We start from the raw sequence: 15,968 nt of genomic DNA on the forward strand, positions 1-15,968 counted from the left end.
TGTCCCAATTTTTTTTCCCCTTTGCCTTCCTCCACCCTGCCCACCCCGTTCCCACAGTCAGTTCTCACACCATTGTCCATGTCCGTAGGTCATTTGTGCATGCTCCTTGACTGATTCCTCCCCCTTCTTTCCACAATTCCCTCCTCCCCCTTTTCCTCTGGCAGCTGTCAGTCTGTTCCATGTTTCATGTCTCTGGTTCTATTTTGCTCATTAGTTTCTTTTGTGGATTAGGTTCCACTGATAGGTGAGATTGTATGCCATTTGTCTTTCACTGACTAGCTTATTTCACTTAACATAATGCTCTCCAGTTCCAACTATGCTGTAGCAAAAGGTAGGCCACCTCACATCAACTGAGCCACCAGGGTATGAGCAACTGTTCTCCACCAGAATCTTCTATTTTCTAAAAGGGTCAACCTAAATGCACCTTTAATGGGCAAAACAGCAGGGTGTATGTGAGATGAAGTGTGAAGATGTAAGCAGTGAGAGGGAAAATATTTGGAGGCAGAGGTCATACTCTTAAAAAAAAGCACGTATGTCTAGGAAACCATTTCCAGTTTGCTCCATTACTTCCTTTACTTTGGAAACCAGATTCACTGAAACTGTGTTAGGTTTTCCCTCTCCAAGGACTGCTGCAGTGAGGATTCCAAATACAGGGAAGGCATCACAGGGGCAGCATGGCCATTTCTTGGCATGGCTAAGCTACTTCTAAGTGGGCCGTCCCCTGTACTAGTTTTCATTTAACGAAATTCATTAACAGTGAAGCAAAGTCAATATGGATAGTCAGGCATCTAGTAAAGGTCTCCTGATTTTAAACTGAAGCTTCCTTATAGCATTATACAGGATTTCTTTTTCTTTGCCCAATAAAGTGCCTGCTTGGTGGGGGGTAGGCAGAGACAAATGTATTTGAAAAAATAAATTAAAATAAAAAAATAAAGTGCCTGCTGTTTCAGGCCTGCTTTATACAAATATCTTCAAGTCCAGCATTAAAAATCTATGTACGCAATGCTTGATCTCTAGCAGCAGTTCTCAACTTGGCTGCATCAGATTATAGCCTATTACAAATGTAAGCGACCCAGGCTGGGTGGTATTTCTGGTCCCTGCCCCCAGAGGTTATGATTCAGTACGTCTGGGCAGTTTCTGCAATGTAATTACCTATATATTGAGTTCATGGACATTTTATAATCTATCTTTAACATAAATACAATTGTATATAATCTGTATATTTTGATACTAAAATCTCAAAATTTTTTTGGAAGTGGATAGGGTTTATTAGTAAGAACTAGCTGGACCCCTCAGAAGTACAGAAAGGAACTGGAATGAGTACAATCAACAGGTGGCTAGAGGACAGAGGACAAGAGCACTGGCGTGAGGGGTGGCATGCTGGACATCACCAGGTACTGAGTCGTATTTGAAGGCCATTCACTCCTGAATGAATTTTCTTAAATGCCACAGGACAAGGAGCTGCTTTCTTTTCCCCAGTCCCACAGAAATTCTGATGGCCCATTGGAGGTGAAGTCTAACCGGCCCTTCCTAAGTACCCCTCATAGCCCCCCACCAGTTTGAGCATCTCTGGACTACATTTACTGCATAAAAGCGTACCCTTAACAGTTCTGTACATATTCTATACAGTATAAACAGAGAGGCAAACAAATGTTAAAAAACAAAGAGTTTTAATAGAGTTATTATTAATTGACTCAGGACACATCAAAGGGGCATTACAGACACCTTTTTAATGACAACAGATGGTAAATTGATACAAATTACAGGCTAGAACATAATGAATATAAAATCCACCCAGATAATGGTTAAAAAGCATCACTTAACAAAAGAAAATCTGATTCAAGTGGCTAAAGAATTCAAGCTCCCCATTTCGATGACTATACACAGCTTTCACCGTAGTGCATCTAAAGCCTTCCCCTGGTTAGGGTACTATTCAAAACTACAGCATATTCAATGACTCCAGTGATTTAGAGATTCTAACACTTTTAAGCATTGATGTCAAGAGACATCAGGTAAAAGACTGACGAAGCATAACTCAAATGAGAATATGTGAACATTCTTTGCAAACTGTAAGGTGCTGTGCAGATGTTGTTAGCTATTGCTATTATTACTGTTCAGTGACATTTCACTGAACCTGAGAAAAAGGAAGACTAGTCTGTGTAACTGACAAATATGACTTGTAGAACATCTTAAAAGAAATGTAGATATTACTTTCAAGTACATGTAGCAAGAAAAACAGGCAAGGAAAGCATGGCCAGGAGTGATAGTAAATTGAGGAATTCCAGGCTATTTTAATAAATATATAAAGGATTAAGCTATTCATAGATTACATGTAATATTTATCTTTAGGTGCCTAAAGTCCCTAAAAATAATTTATTTTCTCAGGTGACCCTTTCCCCCTGCAAAAAAGAAATAAAAATCATGTCAAGTTATTAATAGGCTGCTTCAGTCCAGCTCTTGCAAAAATGAGTCAAGTCTGAATGATAAAGTTGTACTACTCTGGTAGAAAACACAGAGTTCTTGACAGCAGAGAAACCTGCTGCTGACCTAAGACAAGTGACAAAGTTGGTACCATAGTTGAACCATTTATGAAAGGGGCCTAACAACAGTCTACAACTTCATTTGAGCATGAAACAATAAACATAAACTTGTCTGGAGGCAAGAAATACTCACTACATACAGTTAAAACAGGATTTCAATCCTGTTTCATGCACCTTCAGCTCTCATTTTTCCTTGAACACACCTTATTTTAACTGTTTTTACTGGTATTCTTATGTACTCTAGATGTATACATAAAATTTATGTGAAAATGGAAAATGAATACCAAAAAAGTCAATCAGTTGCCTCTTCCGGCAAAGCTGGTGAGATTTTTATGATAAAAATAGTCTAATTATTACAATGTATTTCAGTCAGATTCCCAGGAAACACAGATTTTGGGGTTTTTTTGGAATTAAAGGTTTAAATTTCTTCAGTAACAACTCAAAACTGAACTTTGCTGCTACATGTAAAATGGTATCCATTTGAAGAACTAATGACATCAGAAGCATTCTACAGCAAATTTTTCAGTTTTCAGCACAATGGGGAAAAGAGATTATATTCTGGGGAGCAAACTGGGAGGTAAGGTGAGGAAGGTAATATGTTACAGTAAATGGGGTTAAATCAGTAGTTTGTACTGATATTTCAAGTTACACTTCCTAATTGAGGTTATTCTTAACATTAGTTTTCAAACAACAGTGAACATAGTCCTACCTTAAAACATGTACAAGGGCTCAATTGTAGCTTTTCTTTCTATACATCCTGAAGTATGTACACGGTGCAACAGAAAACCAGTGAAAGATAAATTTATATGTCAAATACCATGTTATTTCAACAGCAGCAAACTAATGAGTTTACAGTTGAAACCCCAGGAAATTATGAACTGGTTTGAAAAGTCTATATTGTAATAATCCTAAATCTCAACCCTAGTGTCTAGTTCTAAATTTCAAACACTTAGTACTTTTTCCAAGAGAAAGTTACAACTGCTTTTGCATGAATCCCTGGTTTAAATACTTGCAGAAAAATATCTCTATCATTATCTACTCAGCAAATGTTGGAAATCAAACAAAATAATCCAACATTGGACATTAATATTTTACAAGTAGCATAACATCCCAAAAGGACAAGAAAAACCTTGGCATTATAGAAAAGGAAATTAGGTGGACAACAATTCTAAGTACAAAAGGGCATCTAAGAAGGGCCCCTCTAGAAATCAACTGCCCAGTATCCCAGATTTAATAATTTCATTTTTAAATGTATACAATTTTATACCAAAACTGTAGTCTTTTGTTTTTAAGAAAACATTTTACATTTAGAATAACTGCTTAAAGAAGACTTTTAAACTAGAGACAACATTGAACTAAACAAGAATTCAATCCATCCAATTCTACAATATTAAAAATAGGGGTGAACACATTGGTAATGGCAAACAGGAATTAGCGATAACAGGAAACTTAAACAATGAGATACCTACTTAAAAGAATAAAGGTACAATGTGTTGGGGTTTTTTTGTTTTGTTTTGTTTTTTTGTTTTTTAAAGAGAATGGCCACGAATTGCTCCTGTGAAAAAATGCAAATACCTGTCAGGAAAAGTTGACTGGATTTAAACTTAATTCAAACTTCTAGTGAATGCTGAACTAGCATTAAGAAATGCACAGAGGCTATAAACCAAAATAGAGGTTATCTCCAGGTGGCAAAATTATAGGGAATTTAAAATTTTCTTCCTGTTTAAATATGCATTTTTCCAGGTGTGTTTTTAGATTGCCTACAAGTAGTACCAAGTGGCTAGAAAGAACAAATACTAAAGATACTAAAATAAAAACACAATGTCTTTTTCTATCATAAAGGGCCTTAAGGATTATCTAATTACACATATCTGGGGAATAACAACATGTCAGATTAAAAAGACTAGACTAGAAATACTAAGAATACTTTCTGGATGATAAAAACTATTTCTATTTTCAAGATCGTTCACAGTCCCTAAGTTTGCAAAAATAAACATTTAAAATGTAAATTCCTGTCATATACATTATAAAAACAGTAGGAAAAACAAATTTAAAGGGAATTTACACAAACTTGGTAATTAAAGCATAACTTTATTGTTGAACAAGAGCAAAGCAGATTATTAAAGAACTGGTCTGAAAGCACAGGCTGGCCTTCAAGGGGCCTTTAGGAAGGAGGCCAGGGTCTAGGAAGCTCGCTCTGCTTTGCTATTGAGATCCTTCAATTAACCAGTTCATGTAAAATAAGTGGAATTCAACCTAGTTTTCCCATGAAATAATGTAATGAAAGATTCCTTCTGACTAGGGATTACACTTTATTTGAAATTTCTCAGTGACATTCAAAATAATTCCAGCATCCATAATTTAAGCAATTTTCCATAGGAATTTACAACGCAAAATCCAACAACCTGGTACTTTCATAACAGTTAAGGAAAGCACTCCAGCAAAAAATAAAGTTTCAATTTGTTTCTCTGTGTGCCTATTAATATAGCCAGAAAAGAAAAACTCAAACCAACTAAAAGACGAAATTCTATAGAATATTTTTGTTGTAAAATAACCAAATTCTTCCCAGAATAATGTGTAATTAAACATACTTCTTTGTAACCAGTTTAATTCCAGATTCTCATTTGCAAATGTGAGGCTCATACAGTTAAAATTGATGATGCAAACCACTGTATTAAAAGGATCAAAATTTACACTAGTCAAATGTGACTCCTTAAGGTAGATTTTAACATGTTCTTTCGACTTTATTGAAATCATCAGTATCCTGGACACATTTGCCATTTAAAAAAAATCAATTTAATGCTATCAAAAGGAGATGTTCACTTTAATCCTGTTTGCCTTCACGCCACTGTCGTGAACCTTCATTCCAGGCCACATAGACAAAGAGAGCCAGTACCACATGGACAGCAACCACTGCAACAATAGCAGCATAAAAATAGCTGTCCCTATTGGACATCCCAAAGGCACCTATCAAGAGAAAAATGTTTTCATTTTATTCCAAAATCTATCAAAGTAAAAAACAAAGAATAATAATTTTTATTAGCTATATATTTATTTAATTAGTCAGGGAATTAAAAAGTAACATGTTGGGTGGTGATAAAGCAAATATTCATTTAAAGATTTGAATACATTCCTTCTATACATGCGAAACTTTATTTTGAATGAGAACTTTCAATTATCACTTCATCTAAGGACTCTAACACAAAAAAGGGGCCTTTATTTCCTCTTCCTTCCAATGTCTGCCACCCAATGCACATTCCCCCAAATCCTTCTCCCTTGTCAATCAACACTCAAAGAGATATTAGAAGGATCTGTCTGCAAGCTATTTCACAGAAAACTATAAACAAATATGTGAGGCTGTGGTAACTATGAGTAATAAAAACATTCATTTCATGAAGACTCATTATGAGCAATGTGATATTTGAAAAGCAAATCAGACAAAAGAAGCAAATTTAAGAATATCCAGTTTACATCTATAAAGATGTCATAAAAGCACAGTATATGAAATATAGTAATATGTCTATAAAAATAGGATTACCTTCAAACACATAAGATTTGGTGGTGAAATATAACCCAATGGGTACAGTGATCATTAAAGCTGTGAAGAACAGGAGAGTCTTCAGGGTAGATGCTAATGAACTTTCATTTCTGGAATAAAGTAAACAAAGAGAAAATCAGAACCTGCACAACACTTCCAACCCTTCTTGTATGTATAAACACTATAAATATCCACAGAGAAAACTCTGAAAACCTTGCTCCTGCCTTGGAAGCAGGGGTCAGAGAAAGAAGAGCAGAGTCAGGGACTCAAAATTGAAAGATACTGGAGATCTAGCTGCAGGCTCACCTCCAAGAGGCTGTCATTCATATCCAATGTGAGAAAAAGTGTCAAAATGTGAAAGTACTTTGTAATCTCCAAAGTGCAAATGTACACTGCAATTACAGATTTTACAATGGAGGTAGGAAGGGAGAAGATACACAGAAAACAACTAATGACTAGCTGAACACAGTACAAACAAGATATGAGAATTTCCAGAGGAAAAGCAGTCTAAAACAGTCCGGATGCAGCTGAAGGAAATTTACTCAATTTCTTTGTAATGAGATAGCTATAGTACAATTTAGATGGCCTTTGTGTAGCATGGATGCATTAAGTGTTTGATATCAAAACACTTTCTCTTCACTGAATTCTATTTGTTCACAAGCTATTTTAAAACCAAGGAAATATTCCAATGGAAAAACTTTTGGTTCAGAATACAATGAAACTACTCTTAAGAATGTAACCAAGCTTTGAAAATTATATACATAAAGAAAAATAAGTCCAATAAACTGCTACTTAAAATATTAACATAAAGATTAGTATGATAGCACAAACGAAACTGGGTAACATAAAAACGTCCACTAATAGAAAAATGATTTTGCAAATGATGTACATCAATATATGGAAATACTAAAAAGAATTCTGACAATTATTCAGAAAATATTCATGTGACAAATGAACAGGGCAAATTACACTGCATTATGTATTTCAGGGGTCTGCAAAATAAGGCCTGAGGGCCCACCACCTATTTCTGTAAATAAAGTTTAATTGAGACACAGCTACACCCATTTGTTTATGTATCATCTAAGACCGCTTTGAAACTTCAAAGGCACAGCTGAGTAGTAGACCATATGGCCCTCAAAACCTAGAAGATTACTATCTGGCCCTTTACAGAAAAATTTTGCCAAGCCCTGATACTTTTACTGACTTTCTTTCTCTTTTTAAATTGATTCTAGAGAGAGGGAAAGGGAGAGAGAAAGAGAGGGAGGGAAACATCAACTGGTTGTCTCCTGCACGCCTGACAGGAGACGCTTGGTCACCCACAACCCATGCATGTGCCCTGACAGGGAATCAAACTGGCGACCTTTCAGTTTGCAGGATGGACAACGCTCAACCAACTGACCAGGGATCTTTTACTGACTTTTTAGTGTCAGCATTTGTCATATGCATTCTTACAAATGAACAACACTACTGAAAGTGAAGCTGTAGTAATCTTCCAGCAACCCTGAACACACACACACCTCATACACTCAACCTGATACATTATTTAAAAAATGAACCTTATAGCTTTAATCATTAAAGTTACTTTTTTCCTTATAAATCTAACCATTCTCAGACTATTTAACACACTTCTTCTAACTTTATGCTCATAGTCAACACTCGAATTTAATTCTCTTTCTGGCAATTCTCAGCTAGAGGCTCCAGTTTTTATCTGTTTCTTTAGGAAAGAGACATCCTAGCCCTCAAAGTTGCCCTAAAATAGCCCTCTCTTCCAGGCACCTTTCCTGATTACACTCCAGTAAGTGTCATTGCTCTAGGATCCAATCACACTTTGTTCATACCTCTTAGTACAGTACTTCATGACAGCTTGCTTCCTAGATAGTGCTGCACATCGCTCTGTATCCCTAGAAAACCCAGGCAAAGCAATTCTCATAACTGTTTATACAATTAGCAGGAAGGTTTCTGTCAGCCCCTAAAGGGAGGGAACATCTCACATTTATTCCAAGTGTCTACATACTTTTTTGACTGTGCAATCCATCCTTAAATTTTGAGCACATACCCCATATAAGTATTTTGATATTTTAAATAAATTATTTATACACATATTACTAATAGTCTTTAAAATACAAAACATATGCAAAATTGATACTAAAAAAAGATGTGTCTTTGATTGGGTGTTACTGAGACTTGTTAGAAAAGAAGAACAATGTGAAAGTCCAGAATTAAAGTTGGTCTCACACAAAAGAAATAGTTCAGGATGAACCTTATTGTGTCCCACTCTTAAAACCACTTAGAGTTTACCCCCTTCATATAAACTTCTGCAGCGAACACTGAGCAGATAATAGAGCTTACCGCATCCCCTTTCCTGGCAAGCAAGACTTCTCTTCCAAGTAGATTTCACTGCAAATTCCATTAGGAAACATGAAAATCAGTCTAGGAGGGCTAGACTGTATTTTAAGTATACTTAATGAAAATACCTGTTGGTATCCTTGATAGTAAACAGTAATTTAAAAAAAACACCTACACTGACACTGTGAGAGGGGAAAAAGAAAACAAGCTCCAAAGATCATGGGATTTGTAGTTAGTGGGCTTGGTGAAATGCCAGCTTCAACACTTACTAATTGTGTGGCCTGTGGTATTGGGCAAGTCACTTACCCTGAGTCAACTTCATCTTCCTTAAAATCAGGAAACCAAGCCTTTCTTAATTCTGACAACGTTTGTAATTAAGTGCCTAAATTGAGTCGGGCACACAGTAGGTCATCACTGAGTGGTAGCTAAATTCCTTCCCAACTTCCTGCTTACCGAGGTTGGCTGACCTATTCGGGCAGAACCACCTGCTCCCTCTGGTTCCTTCTGCTCAGCCACCAGCCCCCATCCTATTGACTCCCCAAGGGAAGCAGTCTCACACCAGAGACAGCCCCTTCTCCCTTTCATTCATTCATTCGTTCATGTAACACTTATTAAGCCCCGATGGTGCAGGCCCTGTATGAGACACGAAGATGGAGAAGGCCAAGCTCCTGTCCTCGGGGAGCTGACCCTGCAGTTGGGAAAAAGACTGTGGACAGCAAAATCGCAATATAGACGACAGCGAGAGAAAGTACTAATAAAGCAGCATGAGCTGTCGGCCCGCCGGCCTATCCTCCCGTGACCCCGGGTCCACTGTTTCCGAGCGAAGGGCCGGAGCCAGGCATGCAGACGCTGCAGGCCCTGACCTGCTCTCCCGCTCCCCTACCACGCAGCCGGGCCTCACACCCACCGCAGGTCTGCCCGTTCGACTCGCCCAGATCCAGGCCCGGGCCGGCCCGCCTCGTGGTCGGGGACACTGCCCGGCCCGAGCCGGCTCTGGACTACCTGACGTCAGACGTCTGCAGCGCGTTCAGCGCCGCTTTATCAAGGCGCTCCATTGCTTGGCCACCTGCCACAGGTCCTCGCAGGCGGACTGCGCTCCGCAGCCACCCTCAATTGGCTCGGCGAGCGACTGGTTCTGGAAAGCCTCCTCGGAAGTGCCGGCGAGCGGCCGGACGCAGCACGCAGGCGCGGCGCACAGCAGTGACGCTCGTTGCGGCGGGCGCAGGCGCTCACGTGGCTTACCGGCCGGGGCTCCGCGGCATGCGCCCTGCTGGGGGCGGCCTGTGGTCAAGGAGCAACCCGGGCGAGTAGCCCAGCCACTCCACGTTGAGCCGGGACTTGCCTCGCAGCATGTTTCTTCGGGGCAGGCGGCACTGTTGCCGCCGGCCCCTGAGAGCAAGCGAACTCCTCCCGTCCGGGTCTCAGCCCCTGTCGCAAAGCTGCAGTTGGGAGGAGACGGGAGCAGCTGAGCGGAAAGGACGATCAGGCAGGCCACTGTGGTGCTAGGCAACCAAGCAGTTTCCGACGACAACAGAAAAAAAGCACTGCACATTATTCCCCAGCCCTTGAGCAAATGCCTCATTAATTATTACCCACAGTGAAAGTCCAGCCGCGGTAAGCTGGAAGGAGTTAGTTTAACACTCACCAGAGCCCGTAAAGCTAGAGAATGTCAGGGCTGAAAGACCCCTTGCTGAGAGTAACTGTTCCAGACTCCACCCCGGTGACCCCAAATACCACTTAAAGTTAAAATCCTTTTGCAGCTGCTCCGAAAGCCGCCAGTGACACAACAGGGATTCAAATAGTAAGGGACAAGTGGTCCTCCTGGGCCTGCGCAACACAGGAGAGGTATAAAAGGGTGCGTAAGCATAGGGTCAGGCTTGACAAAATTAGGCTATCACTGGCTGCTAATAAGAAGACAGCCCTTACATGGTCAACTCCTGGAAAGAGCCACTGACCACACATCTATTTTTTGCAACACATGGACACAGACGTCAACCACATCTGAAATCATGACTAAGCCAGCAGCTTAGAGCCTTATTAAGAACTCTGGAGTGGGCAGCAGGTAGTATGCCTTTGAGTTCAAACTCTCTGGGCCTCATCTAGACCCTTAGGGGGATAGAAACCACCTAATGCTACAACTAGAGCAGAATAAGAGAGACTTTAGCTCTGGGGTTGGCAAACTGGCCAGTTGCCAAATATGAGCAGCCAGCCTGCGTACCACCTGTTCTTCTATAGCTCATGAGTTAAGGATTTTTTTCCATTTAAAATGTTTTTTAATTGAAAGAAAAATAATATATTGTCACATGTCAAAATTATATGAAGTTCAAATTTCACTGTCCATAAATAAAATTTTATTGGAACTCAGTCATACTCATTTGTTTGTATTGTCTACGGCTGCTTTCTCACTCCAACAGCGACAGTGTTGGGTAGTTGTAACAGAGACTATGGTACACAAAACCTAAAATGTTCACTATCTGGCCCTTGACAGCAAAAGTTTCTGACCCCTGCTCTAGCTAATCACTCTGTAATGAACCCTTAGGGACCATAGATATAATAATGGAGGTTCTGAGAACACTTTTCAATATTTTTTTAAAAACCTAATGAATGTATTTATTGGATATATTGGATGTTACTTACTATAAGAAATCAACAGCCACTTAAGACATTACCTTTCTTTAGTTTCTGGCACGTGATTATATCACATTGATGAGTTAATCTGAGTTATTGCATGAGAAAATATACATATTATTACTAAACCATTGTATACTTGGCTGACTAAAGATATTAAAATATAGAATGAACACAAGAGGAGGGATCTTTGCTTTGTGACTTGTGTATCTCTGATGCTTAGAATAAGGGCCTGATATACAGTGGGCACTAAATAAATATTTGTTAGATAAATGAATTGGGTTCACAAGGAGAAAAACAGCAAAATAATTATTTATAGAGCAAGGTTGGGAACCGCTGATGTAGTTGTATTAGCTTTCTACCTTAAAAAAACTACTGTAAACTGAATAGCTTAAATGACAGAAATGTATTGTCAGACAAATTCTGGAGGCTAGAAGTCTGAGATCAAGGTGTTGGCAGAGTTCATTCCTTCTGAGGATGGTAAGGGAGAATCTCTTCAGTGCCTTTCACCTAGCTTCTGGCGGTTTGTTGGCATTCTTTGGTGAACATTGATTAGTAGAAGCATCTCCCTGATCTCTGCATTTCTTGTTCCATGGCTTTCTTCCTGTATCCATATTTCTCCATTTCATAAGATACCAGTCATATTGGATTAGAAGCTTACCTTACTCCAACATGACATCATCTTATCTAATTACATTTACAACAACCTTATTTCTAAATAAGGTCACATTCTGAGGTATTGTGGGTTAGAAGTTCAACATGGGAATTGGGGGGAGGGACACAATTCAGCCCATAACAGTAGTCTAAACTCCTCCTTGTACAGATGAGTAAACTGTGTCCTGGAGAGGGAAGGGACTTTTCAGAAGTCATACATATACCTAGTGGGGTCTATAGCTTATTTTCTGCCTACCCGGTCACCAGTTTTATACTCTCACATTAACAGCCTATGTAACAAGTTGCGCAATAACTCAGACAAGAACCATTCATAAATGAGATTTGACATAGGACAAAATGCCTACCTAATCTCATTTATATATTAGTGTTTTTTTAAAAATAAACTAAAGCTCTCATACCTCTTTTTTCCTGCTGAATTCTACATTCTACCCACATTTACTGTGAGCTCACCGAGGTAGAGATTGAAATAAACTCAGAAACTGTAAGAGAAAGAAAGAAATTAACCAGAACTTTGGCCCCTCTACAAAGTCCTGAAACTTCCTACCTGCAGCAGCTGCTAAATATCTAGAGGCCAGTGAAGCCCAAACAGAGCCGTTGCCATGGGAATGAAATGGCACGTCAGGCAACTGCAAGTAGTGCCTCCCTTATTCCTTTGCAAATCAGAAAATGATTCTCAGATGGAAAGAACTTCAGTCTGGTCTTTTCATTTTAGTTGAGAAAACTAAAATCTAAGGATGGGAAGTGACTTGCTTCCAAATCACTGGATCAGTGATAGGATTAGAAAATTTAGTGTTCTTAACTCCCAGTCTAGTGTTTTCTTCACCGTATTGTTTTAAACCTCAGCTCCATAAACCCAATGATATGGAATGTGAACACCCAAAGTCAGTTTGGCAACACCCTCAATTTGCTTTACTGACTCACAAAAACCTGACACCCCCCCCCGACCACAATCCTCCATTGGGTGGCTGACAGTGGGGTGGGATGGAAACAGCCATGCTTAAAACACCAACTGGTACTTTCTAAAGCTGATGTTTGCACAACTTGGCATATTAAAATTTAAGTTGTGAGTAAATAGAAATAAGTTTCACTATACACTCAATAAAACTCATGCTTAAGAACAAGAGAGATAGAAACACTGGCTTCTTTATAATGTGGGGTGTGGTGTGTTTTTTCCCCCCTAAAAATACAAATAAGTAAAATATGTCCTCTGGAGAAAAAACTTAATTCTGCTTCTAGAAAAAAAAAATAACTAAGGAGTTTGGCTGGGGTTATTTTAGTAAAACCCTTTTCCATCAGGACACCCTGGAAAGTGAAATGCATGTTTTACTCAAGGAGAGAACTTTTCCTTGAATCCTACCCATGTCTTTTGATGATCTCACCTCCATCTGCCTCTGGCCACCACCATTGCCTCCCCCCCCTAAAAAATGTGTCCAGTCCTTTTTTACAGAGCCTATTCCCAGTCCTTACAATTTATATATCATCACCATTTCATAGGTGGGAAGAATGAGGCCAAGGAAAATTTGGAAGTTGAATGAAGACCTCACAGGATCTGTTATCTCCTCACTCTCAACCGGTCTCCTAAAATTTACATCAGGCTACCTTTCCCAGCTCCATCTGCAGGAGAGCAAAGCTAGCATCTTAGAACTAGTGCAACGACTTGCTAGTGGAGTCATAGAATGCTTGGAGTCCATGGCAGAGGATTATTTCCACTCACTAGGCCCCCCAAAATCTGGAGCATAGGAGTTAATACCTGTGATGTACTAAGCAGAGCCCATGCAAAAGTAGGCACTGGGGAGCACTAAACCAGGCCCCACCACCTGCTCAGCATGATGAAGGGTCAGCCTAAAGTGTTGAATCCCCTGGCACATCACGGCATTTCTTACTGTCAGAGAAAACTTGGCCCATGATGTGCAGCAGGGTATAAATTGCCAAGACCAAGGTGAATGACCTAGGTCCAAGTGCTTTCCAGATGAGCTTGCCACTACAGGCTGTGCTATGGGAAGTTTTACTAGACAAGGAGCCCTGAAAGACCTATGTAACAAAGCCACACTCCAAGATAAACATATTTCGCTCATCAAGGGCTGGGATCAGAGAAGTCTTGCAACCAGTTGGTTGAATGAAGAATAGAGTGCCAGCTCCCAGAGAGTGAGACAAGGGTTCCACCAGGCCCCAATGTTCAAACACAAGGCCTACTGGACTTCCAGTCAAGATGGTGGCATAGGTAAACGCGGCTTGCCTCCTCACACAACCATATCAAAATTACAACTATATTATAGAACAACCATCACTCAGAACCATCAGAAATAAAGTTGAATGGAAGTCTGACTACTATGGACTTAAAGAAACCATACCCATCCAGACTGGTAGGAGAGGCAGAGATGTGGAACAGGCTGGTCCCATCCACATGTGTGGTGGATAAAAGTTTGGGAAGGATATCTCAGGAGTGAGGAGTCCTGGTTGCACACCAGGCCCCCTGGCCCAGGTTCCCAGTGACATGAAGATAAGTCCCCATAACTTCTGGCTGCAAAAAAACAGTGAGGATTGAGTCAGTGCAAGAAACTTCTGGAGTCCCAAGCAGTTCCTCTTAAAGAACCCACACACAGACCCACCTACTCAGATTCATACCCTCTGAGCTCCAGCACCGGGAGTGGGGTAGCAGCTTGAAAGGCACCAGTGGCATACAGGAAGGAACTGAATTGTCTGGCATCAAGATAAGAGCTGGGGGACAGCTTTCTTCCAAACAGAAAAGCAGGCAGAGGCCGTTGTTCATTTTCTGAACCCTCCTTGCACAGACCACAGAACCACAGAGCCAACAGGTGGGTGCCATATCTGAGACTACATCAACCTGGCTAACACTATTTGCCCTGCCCTGGAGATCCCCTGAGGCTCTCTTCCACCCTATTCATGAGCTCACCCAAGCTGTTAACAGAGATATTTCCATATGAATGGCTGGTGCTGTCTCATGCTTTACAACTTCCTAAATCCTCTTAAACAAACAACAGTTGGCCTCAGTCAGCCCTCAGCCCCCAAACCTCTTGCAAAGTGGCCCCAGGGCCAGCACTAGCAGCAGCCATCCTAGATTCACAGGTTGGCTTTGCCTGGGCACTTCTAAGTCTAACACAATCAGCAGCCATCTCAGATTGCTTTATAGCCCAGGCAGGGTGGCCCTTGGCAAAAAACAGGTGTGGGCTGACCTTGGCCTGGACTACCCAGGAAACCCCAGAGCCTGCACACCCAGTGGACAGCTACAGACCACATTGGAGCACCACCACCCAGCCCCTGCACAGCTGATCCTCCACAAAAGGCAGAGGTTGGTGGTCAGTGGTGACAGCCTGTCCTTGTACAGGATTGGCCTCGGTAAACCTCTCCCATTGACCTGCCAACAGCAATCAAGGCTCAATTATAAGAGGAGGATGTATTCAGTCCACACAAAGGGTGCACCTCAAGTACCCAGCTTGGGTGATAGGGGAGGCTGTGTCACTAAACTTCAGGACACTTGCTATATTAGGCCATGCTATCAAGAAATGGAGTCATAGCAGCTGTACCTAATACATAAAAACAAACACAGGGAGGCTCCCAAAATGAGGAGAAAAAGAAAGATGGTCCAAATGAAAGAACAGGTCAAAACTCCAGAAAAAGAACTAAACCAATGGAAGATAAACAATCTATCAGATGCAGAGGTCAAAACACTGGTATAAAGGTGCTCAAGGAACTTAGTGAGGACCTCACAGCATAAAAAATATCCATTCAGCAATGAAGGATTCACTAATTGAAATAAAGAACAATTTACAGGTAAACAACAGTAGAGTGGATGAAGCTGAGAATCAAATCAATGATTTGAAACAATAGGAAGCAAAAAACAACTACGCAGAACAACAAGAAGAAAAAAGAATCCAAAAAATCAAGGACAGTGTAAGCAGCCTCTGGGACAACTTCAAGCATTCCAACATATCATAAGGGTGCCAGAAGGAGAAGAGGAGTAAAACATTGGAAATCTATTTCAAAAAATAAGGAAAGAAAAGTTCCCTAATTTGGTGAAGGAAATAAACGTACAAGCCCAGAAAGCACAGAGAATCCCAAACAAGATGGACGCAAAGAGGCCCACTCCCACACACATCATAATTAAAATGCCAAAAGTTAAAGATAAAGAGAGAATCTTAAAAGCAACAAGAGAAAAGAAGTTAGTTACTTATGGGGCAGTTCCCATGAGACTATCCGCTGATCCCTCAAAAAAAATCTTT

At 40.4% G+C, this 15,968-nt stretch overlaps 1 protein-coding gene across 4 annotated transcripts; it reads right to left on the reverse strand.

Moving 5' to 3' along the window:
• Positions 1-1,630: 1,630 nt before the first annotated feature.
• Positions 1,631-9,700, reverse strand: VMA21 (vacuolar ATPase assembly factor VMA21). 4 transcript variants are annotated; one of them, XM_054581799.1, is made up of 5 exons: positions 9,427-9,605; positions 8,428-8,475; positions 7,917-7,979; positions 6,079-6,188; positions 1,631-5,507 (listed from the first exon to the last, which is right to left on the reverse strand). In XM_054581799.1, the coding sequence occupies exons 1-5, from the start codon at positions 9,477-9,479 to the stop codon at positions 5,365-5,367; spliced, it is 417 nt and encodes a 138-aa protein (XP_054437774.1). In that variant the 5' UTR covers positions 9,480-9,605; the 3' UTR covers positions 1,631-5,364. The 4 variants fall into 4 exon arrangements, with proteins under 4 accessions (XP_054437774.1, XP_054437776.1, XP_054437775.1 ...); XM_054581801.1 differs by lacking the exons at positions 8,428-8,475; positions 9,427-9,605 and adding an exon at positions 9,667-9,700; XM_054581800.1 differs by lacking the exon at positions 8,428-8,475.
• Between the last annotated feature and the right edge of the window lie 6,268 nt (positions 9,701-15,968).

The sequence above is a fragment of the Pteronotus mesoamericanus genome, unplaced genomic scaffold, assembly GCF_021234165.1.
Source record: "Pteronotus mesoamericanus isolate MK-2021 breed Mesoamerican mustached bat unplaced genomic scaffold, CSHL_Meso_final contig_66, whole genome shotgun sequence".
NCBI classification, from domain to species: Eukaryota; Metazoa; Chordata; class Mammalia; order Chiroptera; family Mormoopidae; genus Pteronotus; species Pteronotus mesoamericanus.

Coding starts and splice junctions, on each gene's coding strand:
- VMA21 (XM_054581799.1), bottom strand. CDS start 9,479: ATGGAGCGCCTTGATAAAGCGGCGCTGAACGCGCTGCAGACGTCTGAC. Junction 6,189..7,916: donor ATGAAGTACTGTACTAAGAG/GTATGAACAAAG, acceptor ACTTTATTCCAG/AAATGAAAGTTCATTAGCAT. Junction 5,508..6,078: donor CAAATCTTATGTGTTTGAAG/GTAATCCTATTT, acceptor TTCTCTTGATAG/GTGCCTTTGGGATGTCCAAT.